Source organism: Calypte anna, chromosome 1 (genome assembly GCF_003957555.1).
Source record: "Calypte anna isolate BGI_N300 chromosome 1, bCalAnn1_v1.p, whole genome shotgun sequence".
NCBI lineage: Eukaryota > Metazoa > Chordata > Aves > Apodiformes > Trochilidae > Calypte > Calypte anna.
In genome coordinates, this window is record NC_044244.1 from 50,260,326 (window position 1) to 50,271,836 (window position 11,511).

The 11,511-nt window shown below is 45.6% G+C and overlaps 1 protein-coding gene across 1 annotated transcript; it reads left to right on the top strand.

Moving 5' to 3' along the window:
* Positions 1-2,324: 2,324 nt before the first annotated feature.
* On the top strand, positions 2,325-10,771 carry LOC103531859 (cytochrome P450 2D14). The gene is made up of 9 exons (XM_008497552.2): positions 2,325-2,682; positions 4,468-4,639; positions 5,337-5,489; positions 6,101-6,261; positions 6,393-6,566; positions 8,240-8,381; positions 8,998-9,185; positions 10,011-10,152; positions 10,270-10,771. The coding sequence occupies exons 1-9, from the start codon at positions 2,470-2,472 to the stop codon at positions 10,446-10,448; spliced, it is 1,524 nt and encodes a 507-aa protein (XP_008495774.1). The 5' UTR covers positions 2,325-2,469; the 3' UTR covers positions 10,449-10,771.
* Positions 10,772-11,511: the final 740 nt, after the last annotated feature.

Consider the following 11,511-nt stretch of genomic DNA (forward strand, 5'->3'; position numbering starts at 1 on the left):
TGATCAGGAAATGTCCACTGGTGTTTCTGGGACCACATTTCCCATCTTTTCACTTGTCATGTGAGTGCATGGGTTATGAAGATCAGTATGAGAGGAGACCCTTGATCACTTTTTAGCCTTCAGCCATCTCCTGCTCCAGCCTGTCCACTGAGTACAAGACTGTCACAGCTCCATCTCCTAATCCCTCACAGCAGGAGAGGAAGAACCCAAAAGCCAACAAGCTCCTAGAGGACTCTGTCTCAGCTCTTCCAGGCTGCACTTTCTAAGAGTGCTCCCTGTCACAGCATCTAGGTTTTTCATAAATATATGAAAGTTTATTGGCTTCAGTTTGGGTACCTGAAGGACATCACTAGTGATAAGCCACCAGCTGTACTCTCTACCACCAATCCCAAGTCTTAAAGCCCCAAGATGTGAAAAGTCATCCACCCATTTTATCATCTACTTTGCCAGTCTGTAACTCATCGATTTAGCTGCCGGGATACTGTGGGAGATGGTGTGAAAGGTTTTGCCAAGGCCAAGGTAATAAATGACATGCACTGCTCTCATGCTTTGAGGAGTCTGCCCTTCACAACCAACCAGATCTCCTGGGCCCCTCTGCTCTCCATGCCTGCTCCCTTTGGAATGCTGCCAAGCAGATCCCTGAACAAGGCAAGGGCAGTGATACAATTTGTCCTGCTAATTTCTTGCAGGATTCAATATTTCATGGTCTCATAGCTCCTGCAGGCAAACCTACCTTTGACCAACATGTCCCAGACCAATTCTTTTTTTTTTTTTTTTTTGTGAATAGCAAATCCAGCAGAGTATCTCCCCTACTCGTCTCACTGATCACTTATGTCAAGAAATTTTTTTCAGCACAACCAGCTGGATTGTGCCTGACCTCCAGACCTTCCAGTTAAAGTGCACTCACGAGTCAGCCCTAAGGCCTATGGTTGTGTGAGGGGGCTCCACTGCTCCCCTTGATGAAGCAGTCTGTTGGGAGAGCCTCACACAACATTGCTCCTGTTGCTTTGCTGCCTTCTCCTGGCCCTCAAGCACCTGACTGGGCTCATCACTTGTCCCATGGAAAAGCTCTGGGCACTCCTCAGCATACAGTACCACCACTCATCCCCCTTTCCAGCTTGTCTTTCCTGGAGAGCCTGTGCCTATCTGCAGCAGGCAGCATGATAGACATATTGCATCTTGTCTCTGTAAGCCAAAAGAAATCATAACTGAAGTTGGGGTGTGGGGGACAGGAGGGTGGAACTCCCCCCCCAGTTGTTTCCCATGATACATGTGTTTGTTCACTTGAGATGAACCCTGAGTCATGGTGCTTTCACAAGGGACACGCAGGATCATGCTGCAGACTCCTGTGAGACCTCTGCACAGAGATAATGAGCATTTAGGTGCCTCTGGGCAAGGGGGCATTTTAAGGCCCTGGCTGTGTACCAGAGCTGACTGCAGAGTCTTTGCAGGTGCACCACTTTGCAGTTTGAGCTCTCCATCACTTCTGCAGCAATTGCTCCATTAGCAGCTTTTCTCTCATCACACCAAGATCATAGATCAAACAGTGATGGGTTTACTGCTTCTTTTTAGCTAGAACTAACTGTCATAAGAGCAAGATTTATCGATCTGATGGCAGAGATGCCAGGAGCACATAGCTGTGCTGCCTTAGGAAATGCTGTGACTGTGTCCATAATTGTGTTTGCACTACTGCTGCCCCAAAGGATGGAAATTCAAAGCTCCTTGCAATACCTGTCCTTTCTTCCTTGTAGTTGAGACGTATTCTACAAAAAACCAAGGTAACAGTTTGGATAAAGATTTTTATTCCCAGAAACATGAATGATTTTTAAAGTCTCAGATCACCATTTTAATCTTATTTCTGTGAAAAGTGCTTCCTTGAAGGGAAACTTGACCTAGCCTGAGCTTTCTCAAGGGATTGCGGAACAAGTCCTCAGCCCTGCAAACAGAAACCTGGATGATCTGTGTTCAGGAGATGCCTCACCCTTGACTTGTCCGTACAAACAAGAAGGTGACAGATTAAAACAAACTCTTTCAAAACCGCCCCGTGAGAATGCAGCGAGACTGGATTGCTTGTCAACTGTGATCCCAACTCCGCTGTGGGAGAGAGAGAGAGCAAATCCCTGGACCTCACCCATCCCTGCTCCGCAGAGGGCACCCCGGCAGAAGTTGGCAGCAGAAAAAGTCAAGGTAAAAGCGGCTTCCCACCTCTGGCTTTGGAGAGGGAGGAGGAAGGAGAGGGATGACCCACATCACCACTCCCCCAAGGCTGAGCTTAGCAGAGGAGGAGCTTCGGGTTTGACCTAAGTCCCACAGCCAGAGGCCCGCAGTTCCAGGGAGAGTGGAGCAGGGAGATAGAAAAAGAGAGAGTGGGGAAGAGAAGAAAGCAAGAAGAGGGGAGAGGAGAGAGGAGGAGAGGCAGAGACAGTTTTGGATCAAAAGAGGAAGACCAAGAAGTAGAGAGGCTACAAAATGGCATTGTTTCAGTGGCTCGGGTCCCAGCTGTCATTCTGCTGGAGCAACATCTCTATCCTGGCAGTTTTTCTTATGGTCTTCACTTTAGTTTTTGACTTCATGAAGCGCAGGAGGAAGTGGAGCCATTACCCACCGGGCCCAGTGTCACTGCCCTTCATTGGGACCATGCTGTCTGTGGACTTCAAAAACCCTCACATCTCCTTCAGCCAGGTAAGTTCCAGCTCCTGGGACAAAGTGCCCCTCACAAAACTGTGGGCCCAGGAGGGGTGGGGACACCTTGGCACGATCTTCTCTTGCACAAAGCTGAAGGACAATGCCCTCTGCAGAGTCCAGGACACTGAACTGTCCCATACAGATAAACTGATAATCCTACACCGACACTTTCCAGCCTCCTTTTCCTGATTTCTGCATCAGCTCAGTGGGAGATTCTGTTGTGCCCTCAGTGACAGGTGATGCCCACTTGGCTGCAGAGGTAGCCACCAGCTTAGCACGTGGGGAGGTCCAGGGGCAAGGGAACACTGAGATGTACAAAGAAAAGGAAGACAAGGTAATATCTAAGGACTGGAGATGAAATATCTACGGGCTGGGGATGTGGCTGCAGGCATGGCAGGCTTCCAGTGAGTTAGTTGAGCATGGCTACAGGCATGTGAGAGTTGCAGCTAAAGGGATCATCCTGCAGGATTTGCCCCAGCAGCAGTGCCCAAAATCTGGGTAACATTGCTATTCACAGTCGGGGCTTAGCTTTCCTCAAAGGAAAGGCACAGCACAGCTTGCAGTAGATAAATTGGGGGGGAGAGGGGGGTTTCTGCAGTCACTAAAGGCTTTTTCTCTAGGATAGCACTGTTTGGCTGTCTCTCCAAAATCTGCCAAATGCAGAAACTAAATATAGCATCTGTATTCTTTGCTTGCACACAGTCCAAGAGATTTCCATTTTCAAATCGTATCACGCCAGAGTCATGCTAACCACAGTCGTGACCATGTATTTCTTGTAGAAATGCATGATGTGTTTCTAATCCAGATGAAGGGCTGATTCCTTTTCCAACAAAATGCAGCCTTAGATACTTCAGTTCTTTGAGCTGCTACAGTGCAGAAATGAAGACACTTAGCTTTTTGACAAAGAAAAAAACCACCAACAAATAACCCATACCAGAGCACAGTCTGTGGAGCATTGTTAGTATTGCACTGTGTTCCCACAGCCTGCTAAGAGCTCTGTTCAGCATTACTGGTTAGCAGAGGAGCTTCAACCTGCCTTCTCAGGAGTCTTTGTCCAGTCAAATGGTTTGTCTGTCTGGAGGAGACTTAGGTCCATGGCAAGCTGCCGTGGTGAGTCTATGGCTAACAGGCTTATCAGTGCAGCCACCCTGCCTTCATCATTGTGTCTCTTACAAATGACAAAAGATTTAGGGTGTGTGACACTTACATGTCTTACATGTACCCTCCTTTTATAGAAAAAGTTGACTTGAAACTCCACTGTGGAATTGCTTCTCCCAGCTATGTTTCTGGGAACTGGGCTCTGAGTAGATCTTTAGGAACAAATGCATATTAAAAAATGTCACGTGCCACCTTATCATCAGTATTTCCTTCTAGTAGAAATAGACTAACTCAAAACTTGCCTAGTCTTTCAGATTAAAAAAAATACAAGTATTAGGAAATAATTAATTGTTGAGTGTGCAGTCTTTGAAAATTGCCAAAAAAAGGTCCTTGACCTTGTGTTGTCAGAAAAGATTCAAAATATTTGCACAATGGTTATGGCAACATTTTGGCCAGGATAGGTGTATTCTGTCTTTCACAGAGTATTGATCCCTGCTTCAGCTGCTGTTTGGCACCATTCTGAGCTGTTGCACTGCAAAGACAAAGGTCAAAGATCAGCTGAAGGTCTCCTAATAAAAGCACCTCAAAAATCAGTAAATAGAAAAGGCCCTAAAGAAGGATATGGTGGTGTTTTTGATGTAACATTCAGCTCATTTTCAGTAAATTAGCTTTATATCTTGGTAGCTTCAAAAGAAGTATGGAAACATCTTCAGTCTCCAGAACTGTTGGACCAATGTGGTAGTACTGAACGGGTATAAGACAGTGAAGGAAGCCCTGGTGCACCAATCAGAAATATTTGCTGACCGTCCGTACTTTCCAATCTATGAACATCTGGGCTACGGAAAGGAAGCTGAAGGCAAGTCCCTTGGATATGGACATTCCCTGCTGACACTAGCACAAGGGGGGACTGGGTAGATGGTGGGTAGATGGAAGATTTTCTCAGTAGGGTGCCACCTCTGGTCAATCACCACTGGTCCCTCTGGTCAATCTCCATCTTGGTCTGTCACCCTTTGGTGGTGACGAAGTCAGATTTGATGAAAAGGGGGATTAGCCCCTTAGTGGTTGTAATACAGCTGCAGGTGGTGGCACACACCTCTTCAGCAGTGTTAGGACACTATCAGGGTATGACTTTCCTGCCTTCGTTTAAGCTGGCAGCTCCAGATACCCATGCTTATGCTCATACACTAAGCATGTCATTGTTATCACAAAAAAAGAATGTTAACTTTCTTCCAGCCCATATCACTTATCCTCAGCTCCTGTGCAGTAGCAGAACCTGCTGCCCAGCTCACACAAGCCAAGGGTGCAATGCTGAATGGTTTGAGGGAGTGATTCCTTTATGCTTAGCAGCACATGTTGCTCTTATTGAATCCTCCTCCACCTTCACTAGCCATACATAGGCTTTAGAAGGTGCAGTAATCTGTTTACAAGATCAGATTCCTTCATCTATCCACGCAGACATGTACCTCCAAACTCACGTTTGTTATTCTCTAGTGAACTGTGCTTGATGTACAGGGTCAGAGCTCCTGACATTTCTTGCTCATCTGTAATTCCAGGGATTGCTCTTGCAAAATACGGGCAAGTTTGGAAGGAGCAAAGGAAATTCGCGCTGTCTACCTTGAGGAATTTTGGGATGGGAAAGAAATCCTTGGAGGAACGAGTGAGGGAGGAAGCAAATTTTTTGTGCTCTGCGATTGATTCTGAAGAAGGTTTGTCACATCCAGGAGGATGGGAAAGTCATAGAAAAAGGCAGTAGAGTGATGTAGAGAGAGAAGCAGTACTATAGCCCCTCTTGTTTGCATGCAGTGTTCTCTTCCTAAGAGAGTTGAATGTTTCTAGTCTATATCCATTAATGACCCTGCTCTACCTTGAAGCCAGTTCTGCTTGTCACAGTATGGCTACTGTAACACTAATCCATTTGAAACAGGAAAAAAACGGAGAAACAATAAAGAGACAAAATTGAAGTAATCTCAGAGTTGGCTGTTACCTTCATGAAGTTTAGTAGAGCATATTGATATTATCACATGCAATAAAAGTGCAGCTGGGAGTTTTCACATCACCTGTGATCTAGATGCAAAGCAAAGTGTTACCTGTCAAGTAACAGAACAAACCTGGAGATCAGCTCTTCTTGGGAGTTCACTCCTTTAAACAAGGATTGACCAAATAGTAGTAGATGAGATCTTCACTCCCTTGTATGATACATTTGAGGGGCTTGGGGGCTTTTTTTTCTTGAAGGCATCAAGGAAGCATTTGTGTACTCTGAGGTCCAACAGCTTGGAGTTGCTAAACTTCATTGCATGGTCTCCATTTCTATTTTTAGGTCGTCCTTTTGATTTACGTTGTCTTGTAAACAACGCTATCTGTAACATGATCTGCTCCATCGTCTATGGGGACCGTTTCAACTATGGTGATGAAACATTCAAGAAACTGTTACATTTGTTTGAAGGATTAATAAATGAGGAAGCTGGATTCCTACCTCAGGTAAAGCAATATGTTCTGTAAGAAGCTGGCCTCTCTTGCTGAAGACCATTGTGTTTTCATTATTTTGCTTTTTACATCTCATAGTACCTTTCTCTCTCTCTCTCTCTTTCTCTGTGGTTCTGACATCCCAGCTTCTTAATGTGGTGCCCATTTTGTTGCGCATCCCTGGAGTAGAACAGAAAGTCTTTGGAGGGCAAAAGGCATTCATGGACTTCATAGACATCCTCGTAGATAAGCACAAGGAGACGTGGAGCCCTGATTACATCCGAGATTTCACTGATGCGTTTTTAAAGGAAATGGAGAAGGTAGGGTGACACCAGGAGAACCTCAAGGTCCAGAAGAAATTCCTCTGCCTGTTTAATCTTGTTGAAAGAAGCTAAATTTCCTCACAAAGCTGTACAAACCCTCTTACTAACTAATGGCTACTTTTTTCATCTCACCTCGTAACTTGAGAAGATTTTAACCTCTTCAAGCTTTATTATCTTAAAAACCATAATAACTGCTGATGTTCTTGTTCCCATTTTCTACCTTCATGTTCCCCTCAGAATCTAACAACTCCCTTCTTTCCAGCCTGCAATATTTTGAAAGCATTTAAAAGGTGGTTAGTGAGAATTTACTAATATTTCTAAGTTTATGCCAGGAACAGGTCAACATGCAAGAGTTTGTGTATGTCAGTGCCCTAATGACTGATGTCTTGAAGTCAGTTACAAACTGCAGCAACAGACTGGCTTTTTGGTATTATTGCTCAGTCGGTAGCCTGCTTTTAACATGAGTTATGACTTGGAAAGACAGCATCTCCTTTGAGATGTGTGTCCGTGACTTGCTTGCTAAGAACCAGTCTCCTACGGATCAGACGAAGGCCTAAATCTGAAGCTCATAGAAATTAAAAGTGGTTGAGTCTTTGATTCAGTCAAGCATGAAGTCAGCATAAAATCAAGGTTACTTGCATTAGCTCATCCAGCCACTATGTGTTTCTGCACGTGGATTCACCAATTTCACATGCCAGATGAGCAATAGCAGCAAATTCTGCCTGAAAATTCCTTCCACCATCTGAGTGCTCAGAACTGGACTGCTGCTTTGGAAACCCACAAGCCAAGCAATGTGACCTACATGAGTCTGCACTGAACGGCACTGCTTTAGGGGTGGATGTGAGCCTGACTGTGTTGCCTTTAATCACACCTCTCTGGTGTTAACCCCCTGATGAGTTATCTTTGGTCAGGTCAGCCCCACAGCTCCCCAGACAGAGATCTTCTAATGGAGTAACAGTTGAGTCTTAAATGCCACATTAAGTGCCATCCACACTACAATAGCATGAAAATATACAGAATAACTTAACAGAAGCTAGTCCCTTGGAAAGTAAAGTATAAAGAGGATTAGAAAAGACAAGCAGATGAATTCATGCAGGGCACTTGTCATATCTCATATGCTACCAAATTTGAGCTCAGTTAGCATTTGGATGAAAAAACAGTTTTGCTGAAATTGGTGTTGCAGATGTAATAGGCAGCAATGATACCCTGATTTTTTTTTCTATTGGAAGCAAATAGCGAGGCAGAAGCAGTGAGAATCTCTAATGCATGGCTATAGATAACACCCTCAAAATACTGCTAATTTTCCATTTGCCACATCAATGCAGTCTCCTCTCTACTGTGTGGGTTTTATGATCTGATCAAACCTTAATAACTGTGTTCCATGTCCTCTGGGAGGGGTTGTCAGAGCAAGTGGCAGAGGTCTGCTGTCTGCTTGAGCTGAGAGCACAGGGTGTTATCTCCTGTCCTGAAGGCAGGTGTGGCATTCATCTCTTCAGATATAGACAGTGACCTTCACATACAGACCGCTGCCTGTGTTGTGTTGTGCTCTACTCTCCTAATAAACTTCTTGGTCAGCAAACCAGGATCTAGTGTTTCTCAGTTCTGGAATAAATGTCTTCCTGACCACCAAGTACCTCAGTTCCAATCACCGGTTTGTTTGCTCTCCACAGGGTAAGGCAGCTGAAGCAAATGGTTTCACCCATCAAAACCTTCGCCTGGTGACCGGAGATTTATTTTCAGCTGGTTCTGAGACCACCACCACCACTCTCCGGTGGGCAATTCTGCGCATCGTTCTCCAGCCAGAAGTACAGAGTGAGTGAGAGGACAGGCAGGGGTGGGGTGTGTTCCCTCCAGCCCTCATTTTTCAGTGAGAAGACTGAACACCTGCTCTCTGTGGCCTGAGCGTTTTGCAACGAGGAACAGCTTTGGTGATTGTTGGTCTAGCAGAAACCAGGAGAAACACATCCCAAACATAGGGATGTTCTGGCAGGGCCTGGTGTCAGGAGGTCAGGCCTGATGAGTGGAGTTGGAAGGGCACATCAACTCTGTACTTCATTCTGAAGGCAACTTGGGGACTTCCAGTGGTCAGAGTACCTACCTTACCATATTCCCTATAGATCCTAATCCGTCTCATTACTCTAATGCTGCATGCCCAGGTTCCCTTTCAGCCTCACAGAGGAGGGGTAAGGCAGCGTGTCTTTATTTAAGAGATGGTGCACACAGAATATTTATACAGATGGCTCGAAGCAACTAAAACCAAATCCATTCCCCTCCAGTTTCTGTTCCTTTCTATAATTGCTTGTCCTGCTCCCACCCAGTGCCTAGCAATCTCACGGCACCAGCCTTCCTACAGATCGCAGCCCCTTCTCCTACCAGCCCCTTCTCCTTATCTAAGGGCACACTAACTCCTTAGCTATGCTGTTCTCAGGTAAGATCCAAGCAGAGATTGATAAGGTGATTGGCAGAGACAGAACACCCACCATGGAGGACCAAGCGAGCATGCCCTACACCTGTGCTGCACTCCATGAAGTGCAACGCCACACAGATACTGTTCCTCTTGGACTGCCTCACATGACATACCGGGACACCACGCTGCAAGGATTCTTCATTCCCAAGGTGACCATGGCCAGACAGACAGTGCAGCATCCTCTCCCTCTGCAGATGCCAGGCCTCGGGGGGATGGGGGGGACCCCGAACAACTCTGCAGCATTGCAGTTCCAGCCCCAAACCACAGCCACTGGCAAGCACTGAAGGAGAACATTTTGAAATGCTAAGACCAGGCACATTTCTGCTCTAGATTTCTGCTGGTTATGTGGGAACCCAACTGCAGTGGCAGCTCAGTGCAAAGGTTTGCTTTCCTCTCAGTGAGCTGTGACAGCCACTGCTCTGCCTATGTTGGAAGGATGAGAAAGTAGCACTGCTACAGTGACAGGCAGCAACACAAGCATGGGATTTTATTTTTTTATTTATTTATTTTTTAGTTGTGATATCTACTCTAGCTTAGAACACTGATGTGTGAAACAGAAAAGCTTTGCAATTTCCCATGGCCCCCGTAAAATTCGGGCTTTGATGTCTGTCAGTCAGCTTTTTCTCTCCAGCTATAAAACAAGTTCAGAAGGATCTGAGCAACAGAGGCTGTTTCCACTGTGTAACCATGAAATTGGCATTTGCATGCAACAGCCTTTGTAAAGATAACAAATTGCAAAAGTTCAGAGGCTTCAGAGCTTAGGGCACACACCATACATCATTGGAGAAGTGTGCTGCTTTACCTCTGTTTTAAATAAGATACCAAAGAGGATATTGGTGCCTTATTCTGAAGCACCAAATGGTTGTTGCTATAAGATGGGAGACATGGAGAAAAGAGGGACTCACACAGATCCCTTGTGCCAAGGTAATGCTGCTGTTCTCACATAAGTTGTTTCCTTTTGTGGAGGGGTGCAGGGGACAACAATCATCACCAACTTGTCTTCCGTGCTGAAGGATGAGACAGTCTGGGAGAAGCCAAATGACTTTTATCCTGAACACTTCCTGGATGCAAATGGGAAGTTTGTGAAGCCAGAGGCCTTCCTTCCATTCTCAGCAGGTAAATCTGACCCAGCTGCAAGACAGGGCCACAGCAGAAGGGATGAGCTGCTCCTCCCATTAAACCAGCCCAGTTTAATGTCTTCTTTCATGATGCTTTCTACTCCCTGTCTTGCAGGTCGACGTGCCTGTCCTGGGGAACAGCTGGCCAGGATGGAGCTCTTTATTTTTTTTACCACTCTACTGCAGAAGTTCACTTTTGTGCTCCCTGAGGACCAGCCCAAGCCACGAGAGGATGGTCACTTTGCCCTCATAATGTCCCCATACCCATACCAGGTGCGAGCCATCCCCAGATAAATGCACACCACTCTCCTTTCACTCACAGACCACCACCAGCACAAACACTTGTCAGAAATGTTGCAAGTCTAGGCAGGATCATGCTGGGTTCTAGTCAAGACCTCTCAAGTCTGTGCAGATGTTCCCAGTTGTGTAAAGTTAGGATCTGGCCCCATATATGGAGTTTCATTTGATGCCAGTCCTGGATCTTGAATCAGACATAATTACAGCAGCTTACAAATGATGAACAAGTTTGCATGTACATAGATTCCTAATCATCCAGCTTTGCTGTTCTTCGGGCTCCCACTGGTTGCAGCTGCAGTTTACTGAGCACACAGCTACTTGAAACAATTACTGGAGCTGAATTAGATTAATGGAATGCAAAGGTATCCCCAGGTAAACCACAACCCCAGGGTCGTGGCAGTTCCAGGAGAAAAAAATACTTGGACAAATCTGTAAGGTATTCCTGGCCCACTCCCTTCCTTCTGAGCCCCTCTACATACCCAGCCACTCTCTGCCTTCAGTGCTGTCCCACAGCAGTGAATGCCTCTGCCTGGTGCCCAAGGGAGTCCAGCTCTGGCTTGGTTCCTGGAAAAACAATCCATGTCCCATCAGCTGATTTGGCATGTGCTGCTGGTGTGCAGGGAGAGAGCTTCACCTCCAACAAGGTGGCATTTAAATGCAGTTTCGGAACAGTTCTGAAAAGTTTTACCATTCAATAAATACAGGTTCCCTCTACTCCTTGCCATTTAATGAATACCCCTGTCTATTGCACACACCTTGCATTGCCTTTATATATAGCTCCAAAGTAAGTATGCAGAGAAATGCCTGAAAACCTTCATGCCACGCTATGCTTCCAGTAGAAATAAATACCAAGGAGGAATATATAAGTAATCTGTATGGTACTTCTGCAACAGAAGCAGGTAATTTGTGACACAGAGAAAAACATACATACATTTAAGAAGAAATCCTGATGTTTAGATTCACCATCTACTCTAATTAAGTCCAGAAAAAATTCAGCATTAAATTCAGCTCTTGGGCAGGTTTGGACCTCACAGAAGGATGGAGTTACTCAGCTTGAATC

What these genes read in the sequence shown, in the direction of transcription:
- LOC103531859 (XM_008497552.2), top strand. Translation starts at nt 2,470, where the DNA reads ATGGCATTGTTTCAGTGGCTCGGGTCCCAGCTGTCATTCTGCTGGAGC. An exon ending in CTACGGAAAGGAAGCTGAAG is followed by an intron (nt 4,640 to 5,336) that starts GCAAGTCCCTTG and finishes CTGTAATTCCAG; the next exon opens with GGATTGCTCTTGCAAAATAC. An exon ending in TTTTAAAGGAAATGGAGAAG is followed by an intron (nt 6,567 to 8,239) that starts GTAGGGTGACAC and finishes TGCTCTCCACAG; the next exon opens with GGTAAGGCAGCTGAAGCAAA.